The sequence below is a fragment of the Dreissena polymorpha genome, chromosome 5 (assembly GCF_020536995.1).
Source record: "Dreissena polymorpha isolate Duluth1 chromosome 5, UMN_Dpol_1.0, whole genome shotgun sequence".
NCBI lineage: Eukaryota > Metazoa > Mollusca > Bivalvia > Myida > Dreissenidae > Dreissena > Dreissena polymorpha.
In genome coordinates, this window is record NC_068359.1 from 91,749,403 (window position 1) to 91,775,624 (window position 26,222).

The following is a 26,222-nucleotide window of genomic DNA, read 5'->3' on the forward strand; positions in this document are numbered from 1 at the left end:
ATAAAATATATGGATTTCGTTTTGTATTGTTTTTTAACATAAAATGTATTCAAAATAATTGTGTAATTATCAAATGAGTTAAAACACAGTTTTAACCTCAACCAATTAGTAATAATATAGAAAAACTATAAACATTATATCAATACTAGTTTTTTGCTTTACCTATGTATTGCTTAATTGTATACGTGTGTGAGTTTGCACATAACAGTCGTGAATTCGTAAAGCGGTTTACAATTATATATTTTCATCTGTACTCAAAACATGAAAAATATTGCAACATATTAAATACAGTTAAAACGAAATTAAACATGCCATAAAATTACAGTAATATACAACGTAGTTACGAATCTGTAAAACGAATACGCTAACAGTATTTACATATTTTTACTTATTAAACAAATACATAGCATCACAGACATGCAGGGGAATTAAATATGTTACACCAGAAACGATGTTTATATGCGAGTTACGTCTCTTAGATATAGAGACGTTGTTTTGTTTACATCAATCAACATAAGCAGTAACATTTTGCATTTAATTGTAGATTGTTTTTGATAATTATAAAACAACAACAGAAAAAGAACAGCCGTATTACTGTTTACATCTAGTAACTGCTTTTCAAAATCAATACTCTAGCTTAAGAATTGTACGAATTGAGCACGTGTTACATTTCGCTACGCATGAAGTACATCGGATGGTCCGGATAAAAAAAACATAAATTCGGATTTCCGCCAAAAACGCATCACATTGGTACATCGGTTGGTAAACATTAAATCATGAGTGATGTAAGTTTTATAAAATATAATAAACACCAGAGCAAAGTTGTAAATTAAAGTCGTGTAAATCATTTCAATCATGAATATGTACACGTTTAAACATCGTATACCATCAAGTTCGTCACCGTTAATCAATGTTATATATAACACTTTATGATCTGCAAAATATTAAAACAAGATAAACATTTGACGGGTTGGCAATATAACGGCGTTTTTGTGAATCTGCAATCAATGTCTTCCATCGATAACAATCGCGTTCATTCAGAATCGCTCATAAATGCCAAACCACATACAGTAACATACTCATTTTAATTCGGTCCGATAAAATTTTATTAAATGTAAAACCTGAAGAAAATGATTAAAGTAATAAATATATAATTTTGGGGGAGTTTTGAGAGGTTACTTTCAATGATTCAATGAGCAGGTTTACAGATTTCGCGATTGTCGATTTCTTATTTTTTTTATTCTTCTTATTAATGTGAAAAAAACATCGCGTAGTAATTATTATTTTCTGATAAGGTAAGTTTTTCAGTTGTAAATACCCGGGATTTAACTAGAGTGCGCGTAACAGATAATTAATAATTATTAACCCTTTCAGTGCTGGAACCGAATTTTAAAGGCCTTTGCAAACAGTTTGGATCCAGATGAGACGCCACAGAACGTGGCGTCTCATCAGGATCCAAACTGTTTGCTATTCTTACAGTATTGTTTGAAAAAAAAATCGAATTATAAATTTAGCAGACGACATTTTAGCTGACGACAAATGTCCCAGCATGCAAAGGGTTAATATTATTACAGCTGACATGCGCATGGTCCCTTCTTTTCCCCGATGAAGTCCCCTTTTTAGTAGAACCAGCACTTAAGTTTTAGTAAAAAGGTTCGTTTAAATGCTACTTTCAGGTTGCCATGCGGAATATGGAAAATCAATTTAAATTTTATAAATAACGAACTTACTTAACGCTTCTGGAACAACACATATTAAAATCAAATAAACCCATTTGGCTAATAAATGCTCATTTATGCGGCTACATGTAAATATTAATGTCATATCGGTTGAATTGCAACTGATTAAAATAGGTAGAGGTAAATAGCTCGACTCTTTTTAAACAGAAATCTTGGAAGACAAAAAAATCATATTCATAAAAAAGTGTCGATTTGATGAAGACAAATAAATACATATAAAATGTATCACAGATGTGAGTGGAAGTACGAAATATTATTTAGTATTACGAACAATACTGATGTGTTATTTAAAATTATAAATGAAATATATCGCCTTTGTCGAAATTGCGCCGATTAGAGTTATATGTGTAAGCAAATTTGAAAGCTTTACATTTCAATTTGATACCATATACTTTCACAGTAAATATTAGTAAAATTTTGGATTTCCTTTAATTGCCTAATAAACAAAAGATGAAGAAAACACATGCACACATGAATATACACAAGCTTTGCATGTCATAGAACGGTTGAGGATGAGCTTACATTTAATGAATGAATCAGATTTTCATCAAATGAAACAGTTGTTCTCAACATTATCAGATGCATAAAACTAGGGACATCAATATGTACACAGTACGGGTAAACAATTCCATAAATAGAATTTTCAGATGTCTCAATAAATAAATTATATATATATCAACATAATTTCATGTATCATTTGATCATCTTTACAAGACATGAAGACAACAATTAAATTTTCACGGTTCAGTGCACATATAGCGTGTCTTTGCTAAACAGTCTTTTACCAAGCGAATACAACACGCGGGCGTACCAGTGGACCCCTGTGGGTTGTCTGGAAGAAATGTTAGCAGTTGATGACACACCAAAGTCCGGTACCAACTGCGATATGTCATGGTACATTCTCATTGGAGCAAACGACGCATGCGCAATGTAAATATTGTCTATTAACGCGTAGCACGAAGCGATTACATCATCGACTAAAATAGTTCCATGTTTGGTAAGTGGCGCGTATATCCCGCGCCTCATTTCCACTGAAATTCTATTTATAGCTGATACTACTGTGTTGTCTTTGTCTCTCAAAAGTAAGTATTGCCCAACCGCGACGTTTTCTGCGAATAAAACGTCAAAGTTTTCTACACCAACGGAATAATTTTTCAGCGTGATGTATACTAAATGTTTCGCTGTTAAAGTGATGCGTTTGCCAGATTCTGTGTAAATTGTGTAAAACAGAGCGAACGCATCAGTCACTACGATCCATGAACGCAATCACTTCACTGTATTCAAACGCGCCATCACTGCGCATGCTCATCACGTTGTCTCCAATTTGAAGTTCTGACATCCGTTTACGGTCGCCATTCTTAAGCTGTATCATTCCGTCGGCATTAAAGCACCCACCACTCTGAACTGCCGCTGCAGAATCTAGAAACAACAACGATAATATAATTTAATACAAGTTCGTTGTCATTCATTGTTCAAGTCATTTTAAAAGTATCATTTTTATGGTGAATAACGATCATAGACATGATTTTAAAATAATTTCAACTTCACATTGAACTTGTACACCTTCATTTTAAGAAACTTTTTGTTTCACTGTTTTTTCTGAATACAACCTTTTAGGAATCGTTTTACTAAAAATGTAGCATGACTAGCACTACCTGTGTTAAGAAAAACAACAACATATAGACAAACGTGGGTAACATGTTTCGAATACAATTATAAGATTAATAACATTTTCCCAACATCTTTCGAATGATACAAAGATATATTAATGCTTGTCAGTGGTCACAATTCATTTTCTTATACTTTACTTATAAATGTAATATTTATATGGGGGCTTGAAAGACAAAATGCTTCTTTTAAAACAAATGATCTTTTACCGACAAAACGGTAGTAAAATGCACACAATCACATTCTTCAACGAAGCTACACCCTGTCCATATAGCTCTGTACACGTAGAGCAAAATCAGCGAATGTTTCAGATCTTAAATAAAAGTTTTACACGGATTTGTTTTACTAAACTCTCTTGTTACAATGAAGTATAAGTTCAACGGGTCAGTAAAGTATATAGTGTCCATTAACGCCTAGGTGCTAGAATTTTAAGTTAAATACCCAGACTGATTTTATAGACTTTTTTCTATAAAAGAAAATAAACGGATTGGTTTACAGCCTTGCACATACAAAACAATATTCATGAAGATAATATGGACGTTCTATTTCCAAATTTAATAGATAATGCGGATTAATAACATTGATAAACATTCGATGCATGGGATATATGTAGATTGGGACTAAAACTGACAAAAGAATGAACACATGATTGCTTGAATGACTGAAAGCATGAAGAATGAATGAGTGGATGAATTAATTCATGAGTTAGTGAGTGAATGAATAAATTTATAAATAAATAAATAAATAAATAAATAAATAAATAAATAAATAAATAAATAAATAAATAAATAAATAAATAAATAAATAAATAATGAATAAATGAATACACGAATACATGAATAAAGTAATAAATTAATAAATTAAAAAGCGAATATATGAATAATTAAAATGATAAATGAATGAATCAAGGAAGAAAGGACGGAACGAAGGAAGAAGGAGGGAAGAAAGCAATGAAAGATGGAAGGAAGTAATGACGGAAGGAATGAAGGACGGAAGGAATGAATGAAAGAATGAATGAATAAATGAATGAAGGTAGGAAGGAATGAAATAAGGAAGGAATGAAGGAAGGAACGTAAGGAAGGAAAGAAAGAAGGGAGGAAGGACAGAAGGAAGGAAGGTAGGAAGGAAGGGATGGAGGGACGAAAGGAGGTAGGGTTGAAGGGAGGGACGATGGGAGGGAGGGAAGAAGGGCGGAGGGAGGGAGGAAGTGAGGAAGGAAGGAAGGAAGGAAGGATAGAAGAAGGAACTGAATGAATGACGGAAGGAAGGGCCGGACAGGAGAGTCCGGCCGGAAGAAGTACAGGATGCCGTACCCTCATAGTCCTTCCGTTGAGTCGCATTCTTTCATTACGCCTTAATTCCTTCGAAGCTGACGGCAATGAAGGAAGGACTTCGAAGGAAGGAAGGAAAGGAAAGGAAGGCAGTTCAGTTCGTCAGTTGTGTCAGTCAATTAATCAATAATTCAGTTTAAAACTGACTAATGCAATGATTTACTTAATCACATAATCGAGTTATCAATTTATCATCACGGTTATATCAATCATTAAAAACACACTCTTAATCGGCGAAAATGAGGACATGCATAAAAAATCACTTTAAACATAGGAGTGAAAAAAATCTCATTAAATTCACACACCTAAAACGCAGCGCGTGACTGATAAAGCTTTCACGGGATTAAGTCCTCGGTATTGTCAATAATTGGTGAAAATTAGGGGCACTAAAAGACGATCTGGTAACACTGGGTCAATAGATTTTTTTTATTCGATTCCGCAACTCGCCGTTTCGAGTGTTCAATTCATGATATTAAGCTTAAAAGTGAATCGAAGAGTATTTTTAGTAAATACCTGTGGATGTATAATTTACATTAATGCGTTTAAATCGAATCGCGTAAGTTGATAAGTTAAATAAACGAATAGTTTCACGCATACGATATCATGCGAACACCGGTGTCGCGTCAGACGTGTAGAGTTTCCATCTGTTATTTTAACGGCAACACGACAAACAGACAGTTTAATTGAATTAGGGAAATTTCAGTCAATATTAAACAACACCTAAGTTTATTTAAACCGACGAGGACAAATATTTAATTTATCGATCGAAAAATGAGGGTGGGAGAACTCCTGTTCAAAAACATGTACATAGAATCTGCGTAATATATGTTAAAGGGGCCTTTTCACAGATTTTGGCATGTTTTGAAGTTTGCCATTAAATGCTATATATTGATAAATGTAAACATTAAATTTTAAAAGCTACAGTAAAAAATCAAAAATAAAATTTAAAAAGGGAAACAAAGTAACCCGCAGCGAGCTCGAACCAGTGACCCCGGCATCCTAAAGTAAAAACGCATTAGCCAACTGAGCTATTATGCCAAGCATACATAAGATCCGTATTTTATACATTATAAAGCAGTCTTCGTAGTTTCACAAATTTAAACGACAACAACAGAACTCTCCAAATTATTCAATCGTTTCGCGTTGCAACGCTTTATAATTTTTAGGTTTTTATATCGTCAAAAGATGCATATAATGGCTATATTAGACCATGGCAAATGCTCAGTTATACTGTTTCCTCACAAATATCATAACTAAACCGAAAATTTGCGAATCTGAAACAACTTTTTTCAATTTTGTCAATTTACCAAACCGTGAAAAGATCCCTTTAAATCTGGACCTACCATTACGAAAAAGGCTGTATTGAAGATTTTGCTATTTAACAATATTAATGAAATACAAACATAATGATAAACTAATGTTCTGACTTCATAAGATGTGTTACGCTCACATGTAAATATATGTTCGCTAATCAGTTGTATATGTGAACCACTGACACATGTTACAATCTGATGTACGCTAACCAGTTGTATATGTGAACCACTGACACATGTTACAATCTGATGTACGCTAACCAGTGGTACATGTGAACCACTGACACATGTTACAATCTGATGTACGCTTACCAGTGGTACATGTGAACCACTGACACATGTTACAATCTGATGTACGCTAACCAGTTGTATATGTGAACCATTGACATATGTTACAATGTGATGTACGCTAACCAGCTGTATATGTGAACCTACTGACACATGTTACAATCTGATGTACGCTTACCAGTTGTATATGTGAACCACTGACATATGTTACAATCTGATGTACGCTAACTAGCTGTATATGTGAACCACTGACATATGTTACACAATAGTGTGTGTGACACGCCGGTGTTTGCAACTTAACAGTGAACTTGACAACCAATTAATTGTGGTACTGACCTGACTGCACTGAGCAGTGCACGTGACCATGAGACTCGTATTCCACCCAATCAAATCCCGCCTCCACCGCCAATCTCGCGAGAGTTCCCAGCTTAGACCTAAAAGGACACAATTGTGTTATATTTATGAACAAAATTTTGGATATTTATCTGCGAAAGGAAAATGTGTAAAACTTTCTGTAAGATTTGTACGGTATAGACATATTTTAATATTGTTGCACATTTTTATTAAATCAGTTAAAAATGTTATTATAAGATTATTGCACATCAATGATTGTGTAGCTTGATGTATGCGACAATTGTAATTATAAATGTAAGTAAGTTCGATAAATTGTAATCCCCATAGCATTAGATAACTCTCTGTTGACACAGCTCCTTGGAAAGATGATCATGTGTATTTAAGTAAATGTAAAAAAGAAGAATATCTATTTTGTCTTCACTTGCCCGTTGTCATGCTTAGTTAGATTTATACGCCAACAATTATTTTAACACGTTTGATAAAAAGTATTGAACATGATAACGTGAATAAAATGTGTATGCACATTACTGAACTCTTGCAGTGATACAAACTTTTCCAGCTTAGACCCGAGCGCATTCCCCCTCAACTCCCCCACACTCGCTCATACCCCACCCACTGCCAGGGTTGCTTATGACGCATATCTAATATTTTAACTTTGTTCTATTGAGAGTTCTTAAATAATGTTCTTTTTCAGCCCTATGAATATAGCCCTAGTCGCGACCCCATCTAATCTCGCTCTCAACACCACGCAGGCTTGTCCAGTTCACATGCAGAGACGTATTCACTACAGAATACTAAAGAATAGGACTTAATTTTCAGTGGCGTCTTTATCAATATGGCGTCGTTTTCGTCAATTCCCACCCCTCTATCTTCCATGGCAATGACAGCACATCCGGGTCGCCAATGGTAATACCATGAGAACGACCCACACAGTGCAACTAGGTCTTCCCATGCATTATGCTGTCGTCCCAGACAAGACCAAAACGCGTCCCCATCTAACCCAATCTCCATTCCCCATTCCCCTTCCTTTGTCCACACCTGTCGCGATCACTAGTGGCGATGTCCACAGCCCGTCCCTCATAGTGCAGCGAGGTCTCCCCGTGTAGTAGGTTGTCGTCCCAGGCTTCCTTTACCCGTACCTTCACCGCCGGCACTTCCGGTGGGTTACCCGGCCATTGGTTCATCACCTTGATCGCCAGTAACCTCGAGTTTATCTTTGCAGCGCTACGAAAAATGATCGATATACATTTCAATCATACGTGGTAATGTTTTATGTTTTATTTGATACCTTAATTTCGATGTATGATCGTGTTTCGACCAGACTACACGACCTAGCGCTCTTCTTAGTTTCAATTCAAATTTAAAAAACACCACTGAACTACTAGTGGTTAAATAGTAATTAACTCTCACCCAAACGACAAGCGTTGTCTACTATCCAATGAAGAACGAACGCTTAAAATGAACATTGTATTTTGGTTATGACAAAACTCTTCGATTGAAATGGAAACTAAATGTTAGTGCACCTCCTGAAATCAGGGACTTCTGATTGTGTGGTTGCGTTGGAACTTTTGCAACAGTATTTTTTGCATTTGTCGGTAAAAATCATGTTTTAATAATGAATATCCACCATGCAAAACTGTGTTGAAATACCACACCATATCCTAAAAAAGAAATAAAAAGGCACATATTGTACATGCAAGGTGTTGTCTATATTGTACATGCAAGGTGTTGTCTATATTGTACATGCAAGGTGTCGTCTAAAACCGCATTCCCATTTGCGAGACAATACGAGAAACACATTTACCATAGAAGTCTAGTTTGTATGTGCAGTAGTTGTCAGTTATGTTCACTACAAAAACTTGTATTATTTTTTCTTTGTTTAAAGAATGAAGTGTTTGCCCATTGATGCATTTTTCGGTTATTCACTTCCATGCAGTGAGCAAACACTTTCCATATCAAGTATCCAACACTCACGCATTTTGATTGCTAGACGATATTTCGGTTATACTAAAAACAAGTAAACCTAAACCGGGACAACTCGATTTTCAAATGCGGCGATTACTAGATAATCGAGTAGAAGTCATATACACGATAAGAAACAATACCTAACTAAGCCGATTGTTAAGGCAATGCCCCCTAAAATGCGTCCAAAGTCTGGCCTTTCATTGTCTGCAAAGTTTAATTCCATTTAGAATTAATATCCACGTCCAATTTAAAACGATTTTAGTTTGCATCGTATAGTCGATGAATTAAACTTCTCCAGTAAAGGACGAGAGTGTATATTCGAAAATTAAAACGTATACTTCATAAAACATTCCATATCCGTACAAATTACACTTATTGATAGTTGGGATCAATATATACGTATTATCAGATATACATTGTTCACTTAAAAATAATATTGAAAATAATTGTCATTCGCATTACAAACAATATTAATGAAAATACGTGTTTATATATACTGTGTATTCGATAAGCATAATGAACACTTGAGTTATACAGATCATTGTATGTTCTACCCCTGTAACAGCCATATTAAATTGTCCATTTAAAGGAACAATGTTTTCCCATTCAGTAATTCTGCATACGCCATGAATTTGTTTTGAAAATATCGTTATTACATAATTCATACCAAATATAACCAATCCTTCCAAATCAGAGCGGATTCACTTAGAGCCGACTCGATGACAGTATTGCTTACTCTTCGGCGGGGTCGTTTAGATTCATCTTGATTTAATGGCACGCACAAAGATATAAAACATATATCTACCCGAAATGAAATCCAAATTCAGCAGAGAAATCGAAATTACAGTGGGCAATTGAAATCGGAACATATCTCGCGGCCAAACAATAAGCCCAACGTGTGATATGTTAACATTAATTTAATAGTTTTTGCAGCATAAATAACAAACAGTAGCAGCGTTTTATTGAATAATAAAGCGATCATAAGTTTTGTGACAAATCCCATAATCCCTTTCTTACACAACGTATCCTGTACGTGTAAACAGTCTTGAAAAAATAAAAGTGTTATGTAAACACAATTGAAATGCTTTATCTGGTAATCGTGATAAAATACGGCGTGGTCGGAATTCCGGGTTACCCCACTAAATTATTAGCAGCTTTTATTGCTTCTAGAGGGAGAGGGCGGGGAGTGGCACTTGAAGGCTCGAGCCACGCACGGGGCCCTTTCAGACATGACCGAATGCCTACCTTGCAGCCATTTCCATGCAGGGGTACCGACTACTGACAAGTAGTGATGTGTGTCATGATAAAATGTGTCTTATGCCATATCGGCGCAGTCTGATCACAAGCTTCCCTAATCCGCTATTGATACTACGAAACCTTTCGTGACTAAATAGCGGACAGGGTAGACTTGAACCAGACTGTGCTGTACTGTGCATGTCGATGATGAATGAAGATTCCTTTTCGCATGACGCGGTCAAGTGCAATATAAAAGCACATACGAAATATACACATACTTGGACGGTGTCGATCACCTACGTCTGTAATATCAAGGCATTGTTCGCTCATTGCACTGTTGTGCACTACATTCCACAAACGCTATCGAACAATTAAGAGAAATTAAAAGCAATCTGTCTGCATTTCATTGCTTCGTGAAGTGTTGGAAGAGTTCGCCTTATTTGCATAAACACCGAAATAAAAGTTTATGTGAAATTGAAAAATAGTGCAATTATTCTTGCGTTTATCGTACGTCCCGTTTATTCTGTTATCTCTCAGCGTACGCTCACGGGCATGATTTTTGGGGGATTAAAACAATCACACAATACGAGCTTAACTATGAACATTTCGATCGCCATAAGGCCTAATTTCTTATTCTGCTTAACACATGATAAATAGTAAACGATTAGTTACACGCTTTAAACATACACATGATCTTAATAGTAATCATAACCATTTAAAGCTGACAAAACAGTGGACGGACTTTCTGACAAATTGCGAAGGTAACCCGAACGAAGTGGGATGTTGACAAAGGCTTTATCTTTTTTCACGCCGCTTTGTTTATAGCGCGGAGGATTTGCCCGGCGATAAAACGAAGGACCGGATCAAATATTTCGCAACAAAATGGTGTCAATGGTATCTAGAAACAAAGCTTGAGAAAGCTTCCAAATATCTAAAGTGGTAATTTCGACACAAAAGTTCACAGTTATGTTTGGGTAAGAAAGATAAACATTTGAGATTTTACAACTTTTATCCTTTTTAAGCAGCAGCAATGTTCGCCACGATGGCGCCAGAAGAATTTAACCTGCAAAAAGAGAGTATAATATTTGAATATTTCTATCGATGAATGTTGACAAACGATTGTTTTATTGCAACATTTATTGCAAGGTCTGAAATTCGTGGTCTGGCAATTTAGTTTTATATCCATTCATCAATGTACTTAGCCTGCTCAACCGGTGATTAAGACAAACAGTATTTCATAGTATTCAATGAACCCAGTCACTTGTACAACGGATATTAACCGACAATAATTTAAATTTAAACATAAAATTGCATCAATAAAGCAAACATGTTGTGTGCTCGAAAAATGTATGATTTGTCCTTTCGCGAACTAAGAGCAATTATAAAAATAATTTGAAATGACAAGTAGTAAATTTTATCGAGTCCTACTTCTTATTGTCGACAATAACTTTACAAGAAAGAGAATATTATTAATATAAATGGAATATTATACGAACGAATTCGTCATTGCAAAAAGTCTGATAGAAGGCGCGGACGTTATTATATCCGCTAACTGTGTCCGATACGTATAATTTAATTGCACCAATCAATACTTTGTATTATTGTCTATTCAATAACATAAATAAAATCGACGAGCGATAATAAATTAAATCGTAAAATCTTGTCACAATATTTTGATTTTAGCGACGTATTTACTGACCGATACTTTAAAGCGATTTGTCAACAATCTTACCAAAGATATATAGCGCCACTTAAGTCAACAGACCTCGGGGCAATTGTTGGTATTTGCAAAGTCATTGACGGCAGTAATCGTCGGACGACGATGGGCTTTTGTCAACGGTATTGCTTTCAGGTGATTTGGGGTCATTTTGGGTGTTTGGACGGTGATACGAGGGTCAGCTGAAAATTAACCAGTTCGCCCCCGGGTGTTTAAGGTGGATCTTCAAATGAAGCTTTTGTAAATGATTATTCGGTGTACTTAAATTTCGTTTTAATTCAATCAAATCTACCTTCTTCTACTAAAGCGATCAGTCTGTGGTGTAATGTAGATACATATGCGCATCCCGATAGTAAACGCACCCATAAAAATCAACATGTAGATAAACAACACAGCATTAGCGAAAACTCTATAGTACTTATTCCGTCTAATTGTGTCATGTTATTAGACTGTATTAAAATGTTATTGATGGTGTTGTAGTTGATGATGATATGCGTCTTGTTCTGTGAAAATTGGGCAAAATGCATGTGCGTAAAGTGACGTCCCAGATTAGCCTGTGCAGTTCGCACAGGCTAATCATGGACGACACTTTCCGCTTCAATGGTAATTTTCGTTTAAAGGAAGTCCCTTTTTACCGAAAATCTAGTTTAAGCGGAAAGTGTCGTTCCTGATTAGCCTGTGCGGACTGCACAGGCTAATCTGGGACGACACTTTACGCACATGCATTATGCCCAGTTTTATCAGAACAATACACAATCATGTACATCATAGTTTTGTAGGCTACATAATATGATAGCACTCATTTTAGGATAAATTTCGTAATACGTTTAAATTCAACACGTGTACTGTGTTGGTTATGCGTTTCAAATGAAATAAAGACAAATTCTTCAGCAAATACAATGATATACGAATATCTTAACGCATGAAGCCTATACGGTAATACTTATTTTTATTTTTTAGAACATTTCCTGACCAATAGTCCCCGTATATTTGCCTGCACTTACAACTGGAAACATTGTCCAACCAGGCCACTGTGCCAATGTAATTGTGTTTTGTGGTGTCTGCGGAACGACATAAAACGGTCCGAGGTAATTATGGTTTGAGTAGCAACAGTTTATTCCCTATGCCATAAAACATATCGGCACCACGCTGTAATTCCTCTTAGAGCTATAAACCGAAATTGCTCGCAAAACAATGACCCAGGAATTACTATCGCTTCGTATACAAAACACATACTCGATCTTTTTAATGGGCTGAAAATATCAAAAATATGTAATAAATAACCACTTTGATCGATTTGGAACAAGAGAAAAAAAAAGTCGCTGTACCATAAGCACGATTATTCTTTTTACAAGAAAGTAGTTATCATAATAAATCAGCATGATCATCATATTAATGATGATTATGATCATAATGATAATGATCCTCCTCCTCCTCCTCACCATCATCATCATCATCATCATCATCATCATCATCATCATCATCATCATCATCATCATCATCATCATCATCATCATCATCATCATCATCATCATCATCATCATCATCATCATCATCATCATCATCATCATCATCAGCAGCAGCATCATCATCATCAGCAGCAGCAGCAGCAGCAGCAGCGGCAGCATCAGCATCATCAACATCATCAACATCATCAGCATCATCACAGCCGCCACCACCGCCACTTCCACCACCACCACCATCCTCCTTATCCTCCTCCTCATCCACATCATCATTAACATCATCAATATCCACATCATCATTAGCATCATCAATAACAACAACAACACCCATTAACACCATTACCAAAGTCACCACCATCACCACCGCCATCACCATCACTACAACCACAATGACCATCATCATCATCATCATCAACGGCATACTTATCACCCGTACCATAATCAAAATCATCATTAAAAATATATGAAGCCTAAAAGTACGAGATGAGTGCGAGAAAATCATGTGTCGCTATCAGTGTAAAAATTGGTCCGCTCTGACTACGGAATCGTTCTTGCAATGTAGAAGAAACACTATGTGAAGTTTCGTCCCCAGGGCGTCAGGGTGAGGTAGAGATACTTAGTTCCATTGATCGATGGTCTAGACATGTTTCCCAGACGGTTGTCTATATGCGACACTTCAGATGTAACCACATTTGGAAACCATTATAACGCTTTTCATTTCCGTTACTATAGTGTAGAATATACACATTAATAGACTGAGAAAGGCAACGTATTTGATAATACAAAACAAACAAGATATAACAATTTAACAAATGAGATTGTGATCGGATCATGTTCATAGTATGCACATGTCCTGAAATAAATCGTACGTACAATAATTTTTATATCTGAATTCATTCGTCATACTCGACATTTTGATACATGATGTTAATAAGTATGATTTTTGAAACATAGGATTATATATAATAGAGGTTGCCGTGGCGTACTGGATATGGTGTCCGCCTAGCAACCGGGAGGTCACGTGCTCGATCCCCCACTGTGGGATCATTCTTTAGATCTCCCACATAGACACCAAGTACTGGTTCCATTCCCAAGAAACGAACTCGAAAGCGTTTCACATAAGCCTTAGGCTTTTTATGCAATCGAGCTAAAATAAATAGGTTGAAACTAAATAACCCAGAAATTTAGAAAACGTGATCTTGAATAAATAGTAATCGAGGATCATCGTTGACAAAGAGACATCATGACGAGGCCTTATTGCAAAACTCGTGTATCTGATGTTGAATTGATCTTTAGATACGACTCTTTTACTACCAACTTTTAATCCATTTTTGCCTAGCGTCTAGAAAAAATCCTTGGCAAACAGCGTAGACCCAGATGAGACGCCGCCGCATGATGCGGCGTCTCATCAGGGTTTGCGCTGTTTGCTTAAGGGAATTCTGTAAGAAATATTCTAAATATAGAAATAAGTATGCTTGACATCCCTAATTTTGGAAATAAATTGATCCAATTTAGAAGGATTGGAGAGTCCACTAGGCATGAATAGGTTAACTCATCTCAACACACACATACTTGAGGACGTACACACGCACAGACGCTTTTATAACAAAGAATTCTTACAAAAGGCTCGCGTTTTTGTTATACCAAGACATTTAACAAGTAAGCCCACACAAACGCTAGTCACTTTCGCCTCGGTTAATGTATTCAGTAGTTATTAACTGTTTCATATTTCAATCAACCGCCCCGCACGATACTGGAAACTTGCCGTTTAGCAATTTTTGCTAATTTCTTATAACAATCGCCGCTGCTTAACACAAATATCTGGCTATAAAATGATAATTATTTTAAGTGAAATATTTTGATCGTCCGTTCCACCTTTGATGTAAGGGCATGCAAATATGCGATTAACCCCGGACAAAGAAGCGTTATTGTTTGTTGTTAAACTTAACTTTTTACGCTTAACCTTTAAGTAAAACGTTGAAAACCGCTATTGTGAGTTTTTCAATAGTAAAGCAGTGATAACAATCTAACATTATCTCGATGTCAATTAAAATTTGACCAAAATGTCAAAACGGATACTATGAGATTAATAAAAACAAAATCAGCAACATTGTAAGAAATAGTATATGCTATAGTTTAGGATAATATACATATCATAATACTGAGTTATCTGTTACATTAATGCTTTGGAGATTGATTTATCGTTTTCTTACACACTTACACAACAAGAAATGCTTGTGTTTGTTAGTAACGGTTGACGGTTTAGTTGATATTTAGGATAGTATAATGTTATTTTCTTAAGTTGTACATACACGTACATTAAATAATTCAATCGATGTAAAATCTGAAAACAAGCAACAACTCACGGCTCATACATATATTCAATAATACTGTTGCTTAAACGCAGTATTTTTTGTAATTATAACCAGAAAATTCAATCAAATTATATCAGTGCGTCGGTTTTTATAAATAATGTCAGAATAGCCAGTATTTGATATTTGTCTTTCTTGGTTCAGTTCACGGTTAAACGATAACTTTTTGCATTTTATGGACGACGCAGTTTATACCAGTAGACAGAAAGGGTGAGATGACTAGAGCGACTAGAAAAAAGGTCTTGGCAAACAGCGTAGACCCAGATGAGACGCCGCATGATACGGCGTCTCATCAGGGTATTCGCTGTTTGCTTAAAAATAAATTTTGTAACAAATATTCTAAATATATAAATAAATATACTAGACATCCCAAATTTTGGAAATAAATTGAACCAATTTAGAAGGATGGGAGAGTCCACTAGGCATGAATGGGTTAAATGGAAACCAAAGGAGTCAACAGATACGGACAAAGGTCATAACGGAACCGAATGAACGGAACAATTTATAATGGAATAATGCAGATTCGACTGAACCTCATTTCAACACATCGGAACGATGAAAACGGAACAATTCACATTGGATTTGGTCTGACGAAAAATGGAAAGGGAATGAATGACCAACACTTAAAGCAATACAATTATGGCATCTACTATCATACAAGAACGACAACTACTGGTATACAAGGCCGATAACTATTTTTGTAACGAGCTAAATTTAATGCGTAAAATATAGGACAGTACCTAGGAATGCAACATTTTCGTTTTTTTAACCAAATAATTGAACGCAACACAATTCCATACGCAAATTCAACGGTGGTAACAAATCTTTATGAAAATGTCTAAAAACATCAAACATATTCAAATTGAATTTACTTAAATTGTTTCATTCGTCGTATGAATTTATTTCAATTATTTCATTGATTGTATGAATTTATGTTAACAAATGCATTAATGATATGAGTTTATTTCAATTATTTCATTCATTGTATAAAAAAAATTCTGTCATGAGTGTACATGTATTCTCGCAACTGCTTCCAATATGCTTATTTTAAAAATGCAATCAACACGGCTTAAACCATCAGTGATAGTAATTGATACGAAAAGATACACATTGATATTACGCGATTTGGAGTGATTAATTTCGACAGTGCACGAGCAACAAAACTGTATAAAATGCGATGGATATTTCAGCAATGTGCCCAATGCCATGTGCTTAGAAGTACTTACAATAAAGTGCAGTATCTCATCTCTAATTTGTGCCATACTTCTTGCGAAAGAGACCCGGTTGAACGAGTGCACTTGATGTAAGTAATTTAAATGTTAATTACGCGACCTGGTTTTGTGAAAACCATATCAAAACATAAAGAACTTTAATACGGATACTTTCATAGCGGCACGCAATAAAATCAACCCTCAACCATGTTATGCAGATACATACATTTATCAAGAATTTATATTTAGTATAATCTTGTTTAGGCAGACTTATCAAACATGTGTACACGCTCGCATGTTGTCGTTGTATGCATGAATGAAAATAATGATGGAGCTGGATGCATTTTTTTTAAACGTGAATTTTACTAAAATTTAATGCTACAATTGTATGTGTTTACACATTGTATGTTTTCAATTAATGGCATTGCTTGAAGCGTGCACATGTACACGAAAGTATACGAATTGCCCTTCGTGTTAAGAAACATGTACATGCACTTCACTCGATTTCGCCAAAAGCGAGTATAATCATTAAAGGCGTAATAATGATGAATAAACAAATGGACCGTCCTCTGTGAAAATGGGGTTTACTCCATGTGCGTTAAGTGTCGCCAAATAAGCCTGTGCAGTCTGCATAGGCTAATAAGGGACGACACTTTCCGCTTTTATAATATTTTTCGTTTAAAGAAAGTCTCTTCTTAGCAAAAATTAAGTTAAGGCAGAGAAAGCCGTCCCTGATTGTGCGGACTGCACGGGCTAATCTGGGACGACACTTTACGCACATGCATTAAACCACCTTTTCACAGAGCACGGCCCAAATACATTGCGAATGATAAAACGATACACTCAAATGAATGCATGTCAAAAAGCCATGTTGTCTGGGTATATCTATTTTGTGTTTTGGAGTATTGACTTTCAAATATGCACTTAATCGTAAGTAAACTATATAAATAATCGAGTTATAAACAATTACAAGATTCATATCAGCACAATCAATGTAATTAAACTGTATTTTTATACGAATATAGACTGAAAGAAACAACAATAAAAACAAAGATGCACGTGTATTTCGACGACGTGTTTCGCCCACTTTTCTAGTGAACCGTTAAATTGCTCATGATAGCTAAACTGATTAGTTTCGAAAAAACACAACAACTTACAGTGCACACGACTTGATGAGTTTTCTGCCAATCTCAATGCTTGTTGATTGTATTTCGAATATCATATCAGCGAATTCTGATTTTAGTTTTTTTTTAAGAATCTGAAATATTTTTTACATATTATCATGATCTATCATGTGGCCTTTGTAGTAACCGAATATTAACACGGTTTACAAATATTTTCCTACTGTATTTATTTAATATGATCGTGTCCACGTATTTCTGAGATAGAGCTTTTTTTATGTTATTTTGTCAGACGTACATCGGTTTAAAGCGTGTATTGAAAAAAATGAAGCAAAAAACAAACAAACATCTAATTACGAAGCATTAGGTCAGTTCGAAATACTTTTTGATTGTTAATTATACATTGTCTATACATTGATCGAAAGGTCTTTCTTTATTGCTATGACCAAGCGCGTTGTCATGATACCGCATGAATACGTCTTTTTTTATTAAAAGGTGCTCAAGTAAAAGTATTCATTTTAAACAATTCAAATTTGTACTCAAGTAAATGAAAAACCCTTTTATATATTATACAAAATTTATATTCGAAATTGTGAATGTTGTGAATGAATTGTGAGTGTTTGTCGTCTGCAAAATTGTCGCATTATACTGTCGTAGTATATTAACAAAATTGTATATAAGCACAAAGTTGCGCCGTAATCAAGTTTTGGATGACGACACATATTATATAGAAAGTCTTGAGTGTAGCCATAAAGGTCAGACGTGAGTGTAGCCATAAAGGTCAGACGTGAACTTAAATTAATTTTTTTAGGTGTTTTGGAAACATTGCAATTAACAATATCAACGAATGTCAGCTAGAGGTTTTAACATGCGCATGAAACGGTAAGTTGGCGAAGTGAAAGAAAGTCCCAGCATAAAACAAAGCGGTCTCGCTTTCAAAACATCAACGATGTGCTGTTTGTTAACACCATTTAATCAATTAACATATCGCCTTTCTTGTTTTCTTATTTTCGCAAATTGCTGAACGAGATCGTAATCTGTTGGCTTGCTAATTGTTTAATTGCTCATTAAGAAACACAGAAGGGGCCTATGTGAGCACAGTTTCTTCCACGTGATATTTTCACTGCGCTCTCGGTTGGCGAATATTTGTTAGCAATTTTTCGGTTAACATGTATGTGACGTAGAGGTGCTAAAAGAGCATCGTCGGTGCATTTTCGAGATTTACGTCTTTTATCAGAACCTTATTATTCAAATCAAAACGTTACTACTTTTTTGTCTAAATCCACGAGAATCAAAGCCGCCCCAGTTTTGGGGTAACGTCTTGTTGTTTGATGAAAACAAAAACAGATGTATAACCGATGTCTATGCTTACGCCAGAGCGGGGTAATTTTCTGATTAAATGAATTATTAAGAAATGTATCGTTATTTGCATTTCAAAGATAAACAAGGCTGAAATAACGTGTCGATAGTGCGTGTATAGCATCAGAAGTGTTAATTAGATTAATCGCCAATTACAAGTTGCCTTTAGGCGGATGGATATACGGGAGCTGCCCACTCGCGTTATATGCAATAAAAATTACAGCATACTCAAACCGGGGAATGTTGCATCGGAAAGGGTCATCTAACTTTCTAAATGGTGTCGAAATACACGCTTTGATGTGTTTTGAAAACATGAGAAAAAAACATTTATAGCCATAAGATTGCTCATTTATATGTTTTGAAGAAGCAAAATTCAGACAAAATTGCAATACAAGATACTAGCAATAATACCAAGTCCGACATGTGAAAAAAACGAAACCAAAACTCCAATTGGTGTGAGAGTAACATTTTTTTTTGCTATAACTGTGAGAACTGAAAGAAATTGGGACTTTATGGCAGGCTATCGTGTCAACAAACAACTTACGTTTATCAGGAAAGACAAATTTATCAATGCCTTTAACTTACGACGAACGAGCGATTTCGATTTACGTTAATGAGTAAAATTAGTTTACTTCGATTACACATATAAATGGATTACTCTTTCCGTAATTAAATAAACCCGTCGGAACTCTGAATAAATTTACACTGAATCTAAACTGTTCAGGAAATAAAGAAAATGCAGAGACTACTTACACAAATACCAAAGCAAATACAGATTATAAGAAACGAGCTTTTTCATACCATAGCATGAATATCTGGAACAGTATACCGATTGGAATAAGAATGTCATGCTCTATCTCTGCTTTTAAAAGGCAATATAAAGCACATTTATTTTCTAATCAATGATATGTCATGTTATTTTCTAATCAATGTTATTTCATGTGTGTCTGTCTAGAAGACGAAATGTGTGTTATGTATAGGTGTAAGAAAATATTGTGTGAATGTTTTACTTGTTATAGACCTATGTGTGTATGTTTTTTTAAGAAGGCCACATCGTAAAAAAGTATTGATTCATCTGCATAATATGTATAATGTGTCATTGTCTTAATGTTTAACCTTCTGTGAATAAAGCTTTTATTATTATTATTATTATTAAACTAAAAATGTTCCTATCACCAAAAGTGTCAAAAATAACTGAACTGAAGTATTAGTTGTAAAAGCAATAGAACTACATTTGAATAACAATACATATTCCAGTACCTGTTTCATATGATAGTAATTTTTGTTAAAGGAACATAATAATGGTTCATTCTATACTACAGACGTTAGGCACTGAATGTTAAATATAACAAATATATAAATATTCGTGTTTTTAAAAAGTAATTTTGGTAGTAATGAACTGTAAGTTTTCGTCACAGAAGTTCAGATATTGGCGCCATACAAAAAGCACAGCCTCCTAATACTTGGAAGTTTGAACTTCAAAACGGCTTACTTAACCCATACATGCCTAGTGGAGTCTCCCATCCTTCTAAATTGGATCAATTTATTTCCAAAATTAGGGATGCCTAGTATATTCATTTCTATATTTAGAATATTTCTAACAGATATTCCTTTAAGCAAACAGCGCAGACCCAGATGAGACGCCGCATCATGCGACGTCTCATATGGGTCTACGCTGTTTGCCAAGGCCTTTTTTCTAGACCCTAGGCATAAATGGGTTAAAGTTCATTTGAAAAAAAGTATATGAAAAGATACGAGTATATTGAGTAAATAATTGCACAGGCTATAATAAAAACATTAGTGAAAGGGCAATTTACGTATTCCGCGGCATGATATTATGAGCAAAACTTCCAGCATATCTAACTCCCGAAAGTTCAAACTTCCAGTATATCTAACCCCCGAAAGTTCAAACTTCCAGTATATATAACTCCCGAAAGTTCAAACTTCCAGTATTATCTAACTCACGAAAGTTAAAACTTCCAGTATATCTAACTCCCGAAACTTCAAACTTTCAGTATATCTAACTCCCGAAAGTTCAAACTTCCAGTATATCTAACTCCCGAAAGTTCAAACTTACAGTATATCTAACTCCCGAAAGTTCAAACTTCCAGTATATCTAACTCCCGAAAGTTCAAACTTCCAGTATAGCTAACTCCCGAAAGTTGAAACGTCCAGTATATCTAACTCCCGAAAGTTCAAACTTCCAGTTTTTAAACGTAATGCTGCACAGATTAAATCATTTATCCTATTTATCAGCTTTAAGAACATTTTCATTTAAAAATGTATAACTCTATTCGCGAGCAGCACTTTCTAATAGTTTGAGTGAAAGCCTTCTCAAAATACAATTTTCCATATTTCGCAGAGACATGTACGCTCGGCAGACACTTTCTGACAAATATACTTACGATACCACGACGAAATAGGATACAAATATCAAGACTGAGTACTGATAGAATTGATAAAAAATCTTATCAGTTATCTGTCAAGGAAACTATAAAATTCCAATATAAAGTGTCAGACAACATTATTGAATCTCGGACAACATTACTTTACTGTTGTTTCGGACAAAAATCGATGTTGTAGAACGAAATAACACAATCCCATGTAGTGTATCTAACAATATTTACCGAGAGCTGTTTGTACAATAGTACGCTGATTTTAATTAAGATCACGGTGGTTATTACGTGTTTATAAATTGAATAACATAAATCACGAGAGAATTACATATAATCGTAAATGCCCTTACGTAGTAAAAAAGTTAATAATCTTACCCTATACTCTTATTTCTCTTATTTTTTAAAGCTATTTCAGACTCAAAGTCCATACTATTTGCATCTTAAGGATACGGAAAATGATTAACCCATTTATGCATAGTGGACTCTCTCATCCTTCTAAATTGGAGCAATGTTTTTACAAAATTAGGGAAGTATAGTATATTTATTTCTATATTTAGAATATTTCGTGCGGAAATTCCTTAAGCAAACAGCGTAGACCCATATGAGACGCCGCATCATGCGGCGTCTCATCTGGGTCTTACGCTGTTTGCCAAGGCCTTTTTTCTAGACGCTAGGCATAAATGGGTTAACAATTGAAAGATGACTGAAAGAAAATGAACAATAAAATTAAGAAATAGGTTCTACGATTGTTAACAATTTATTTTTACAAGATACTCTCATACCAATGTGATGATATGTTTACAGGTCATCTTTGCATATTCTGAAATAATATATTATACAGAACAACACTAAATTTGTAGAATTTTAAGACGATAATTCTTTATTTAAATTACCAATACCATATTCATCGTACAAGAGGTATTCAAAAACATCCAAGCTTTCGATGTTACTCGGCCTTTCAGAATTTAGAAATATGACGTTTATACTCCATACCTTTAAATTTTTAGATAATTTAGAGATTATATGTAAAGTTCACAAACTACAAATAAATCATATATATTAACCATATTAAACTAATAAAATTACAAATGAAACATTTCACTCACCTTGGACATAATGCGATCCGATCCATCTCGCTCCTCGTCTCGGAAAATCACGTTGCTGTCGTGATTCTCAACGAGATCCTTGAAACGGGGATCCCCTCTTTTGATGGGTCCGTCCGGCTGCCCGCTGGCCCCTAGCGTGTACTCCGACACGTTTGGCACGTGCTGCTTTAACACAAAAGGGCTGGTCTTTTTGTACTTCCTGGGGCTCACCAGACGAGGTCCCGGGCCGCACGAGGAAACGTATCCGCAGAATAGCACCGTTACAATGGCAGCCATGTGGAAATCGCGGATTCGTTTCTGAGTCGATGCCATGTCGTGTTCAATTAATAAAACGCTATGAGAACTTTGGAAATAAATCACATTCAGGTATTAAAAATCCTCTTGTGAAAAAGATTTGTCAGATTTATGATGTAACCACTTATGAATATCTTATATGTTCTTATAGGTTTGTATGCCAGCAATATTTGACACTTCGAGGTGTTGTAAATAAGCAGGTTGTCTGTATGTGCCAGAAAAGTAGTTTGTTATATGTATTGTTTAACTGTTATACATTTTTTATTTTTTACAATATAAAAATTAACATTTCGTTCTATACTATTTTGTCCAGTTTCGCATCAAGATGTTTTTTTCATCAAAATATTATGAAATTATCCAAACAACGCTGTTCTAGCTTATCGATTCATAATGACATACGCATTTATCCTTCAAAGTAATTTAATTTTGAAATTAAGCATTTTCTGTAAGCCATGCAACATCTTTTTCACTCTGAAGCTGTACCATCTGTCAAATATATCACCACTGACAAACACTGCACAAAATTCCGTCGCTTTTATGCAATAATTGAGCAACATTGCGCGGCGTCGATTCCATTTATAAGTTTCGCATCATACGATTAATATTAGTGATGAGTAGCCTATAGCGAATAGTACTTCAAGTGTCGACACTCCATCCCTCCTTATGAGTTTAATTCAACCGTCAATCAAAGTTAGCAATCCCATATCACTAAGATCCATTAAGACGACTTTGATTTTCGGAACCGAAGACATATAGAGTTATTACATTTCTCCGCGTTAAAACACTACTACAGCGTCGACGCAACGATTGGAATTGCTACGGAGAGTGATTGACGGGCCGCTCGGCTTTATTTGGTCAAATCCCAAAAGGCCAAAGTTCTTTTTGAAACACCTTTTTACACACACCTACGACTCTTCTCTCGTCAAAAGTCGTAGCCTATCGGTTGTCAATCAATTTTTGACGGGTTTATTGCGTTCGCTCTAAACTCCGCCTAACAGAACGCTGATCGCTTCTTCTCTTCGTTGTATAAACTGTCGGGATTAATTGAGGGTAGACCTTCAGCTGAAAATATACAATACGCGTTAACGTTAGACAGAGAACAGAAGCTTTTAAAGCAAGTAACATGCTGAACGTCCTCGATGAAGCTTTAATGAACTATCTTAAGTTGTTCATGAGGTCAATTATATTATATAACTGTGAAACTGATTAGACTTAAAATGTTGTCGTTAATAATTTATTTTGCATTTGCGATTTCGCATTTTGCAACATGCTTGATTACATGTAAAGTGTTATTTAAGTCCATGAACGGAAATACATGCCTGTTATAGAAGTTTAAAACACAATTATAAAATATGAAAAGTATTTAAACAAATTTAGTACTAAAATGTTAAATAAGCGGAAATTGTTAACGTAGAAGTGATAAAAAACGAAAACTTTAGCCATGGGAAAATCACCCGTTTAAAATATTCACCGTTGCGAATTTGGACGAGACGGAGTTTGAAGTAGTTGTAGTTAAAACTGCAAGAATTTCAAGTGGCCAGTCGAAACGTCTAAAGCGACAGTACGAAGCATATTTGGTTATTTTTTCATTTACCTTCTGAGAGCGAAGTTTATACAGATTTGAGAGGTTTTCTTAAGGCATAACACTGGAGATTTTTTCTAATCCGCTTTGATGTGCCTTAAAGTACTCGGGCAATTTATTAAACTTTAGGAAAGATTATATTTAACACTTCAATTAAAATAACACGTATTGATTAATATGGATTTAGTGCTATTAATTTGAAAATAATTTCCATATTATTCATGTATTAGTAATTCAACAATAATTTGATTTGAAATTGACTGATGTCTGCCGCTTTTCATCGTGGTCCCCGTAACCACTCGAATATTAATCAATTTAGTATTCATTTGAATGTTACTTTCATATAAAATATTAATCATTTAAAAATAGATTTATTGTAAAAATTGTTGGATATTTATTTCAGAATGATTAAAAAAAAACACAATTTGAATATAGACATTTAAACATATTCATGTTTATTAATTATAAAAAACATTTAATAAAAACGATCTTAGAAATATGAAACTTGCGTTAATTGTAAGCTAATTATTTCTTAAATTTATTGTCATATATATGTATGCGGTTATACTAGTAATAATAATAATAAAAAAATAAATAATAATTGTTATTATAATTATCGTGATTATCGTCATTATCATAGTATTATATTTATATTTTTTTCTGAGCAATTGAATTGCATTCATTTTAGCTGCTGTCTACGAATTCTTATGTTTTATATAAAAATACTACCGTATTACTTTTTTTAGCATAATATTTTTATTTATCATTTATTAAAAAATGGATATGCTTTATTTAAACATTTGTAAAGTATCACGGGATATAAGTAGTGTGTGAATATTTATTAAGGCTTTAAGCTAGTGTAAAAAGACAAATCATTAGTTCGGGATTTCGATTTATCAAATAATTTAAATTAAAAAAAACATGTTAAAAAATAACCAAAGATATTTAACATCAAATTCTGCATAGAATTGTTTGTTGCAATTCCATGATATGATTTATTTGACCCACTCACTGAGTCATAGACTTACATCTTGTATTTCTTCTTGAATATTTTCTGTGGACGATCATAACGGATCAGTCCGATCTCTTAAATGCTATTAAACAAGGTCGTAAATGCTCGACCCCCAACATTCCTGTACAACCATCGCAATATCCGCCCGGAATACTCCAATCTTCGTTAATGACCAGTGGGTGAGTGTTTACAGCAATAAAGACCTTGTATTTTGACAGCGTATGATTTTCATCACAGAATTATTGCCAGAGTCGTACTACAAGCTTAGCCTGTGTTGTCGGAAATTATTATAAAATATGGCAGTCTGTCAACGTAATTACCCAACGTTATGGTGTAGTTTTACTGCTTACTGTAAATACATAACAGGAAACAGTGGGATACTGGAACTGTGATGTGTAACCTTTAGAGGACGTAAAACAGCTGAGACGCGGCAATCTCAACTTAGTTAGTCATGGTAAGTTCTTGACAAATATTTGAACAGATAACGTTGATGGACGAAGAGTTGTTTAAATTAGTCAAATAAAATATTTAAATAAATTTGAACACACGTTTGCCTAATGTTCACGTATCCACGTACACACATATTATGTAGTGAATATATTTCAAATGCACTATATTTTTTTAGTTCCACAATAATTGATAAATTTTTACAATGGCCAGCATTGCAATTAATTATAAGAAAGACGAACATATGG

The 26,222-nt window shown here is 34.7% G+C and overlaps 1 protein-coding gene across 1 annotated transcript; it reads right to left on the reverse strand.

Moving 5' to 3' along the window:
• Window positions 1–2,845: 2,845 nt before the first annotated feature.
• On the reverse strand, window positions 2,846–23,197 carry LOC127881961 (protein hedgehog-like). Its single transcript, XM_052430245.1, is given in 5 exon segments — window positions 2,846–3,158; window positions 6,676–6,773; window positions 7,732–7,892; window positions 7,894–7,917; window positions 22,640–23,197. Coding segments are annotated over 5 exon segments (774 nt in total). The 5' UTR covers window positions 22,952–23,197; the 3' UTR covers window positions 2,846–2,979.
• Between the last annotated feature and the right edge of the window lie 3,025 nt (window positions 23,198–26,222).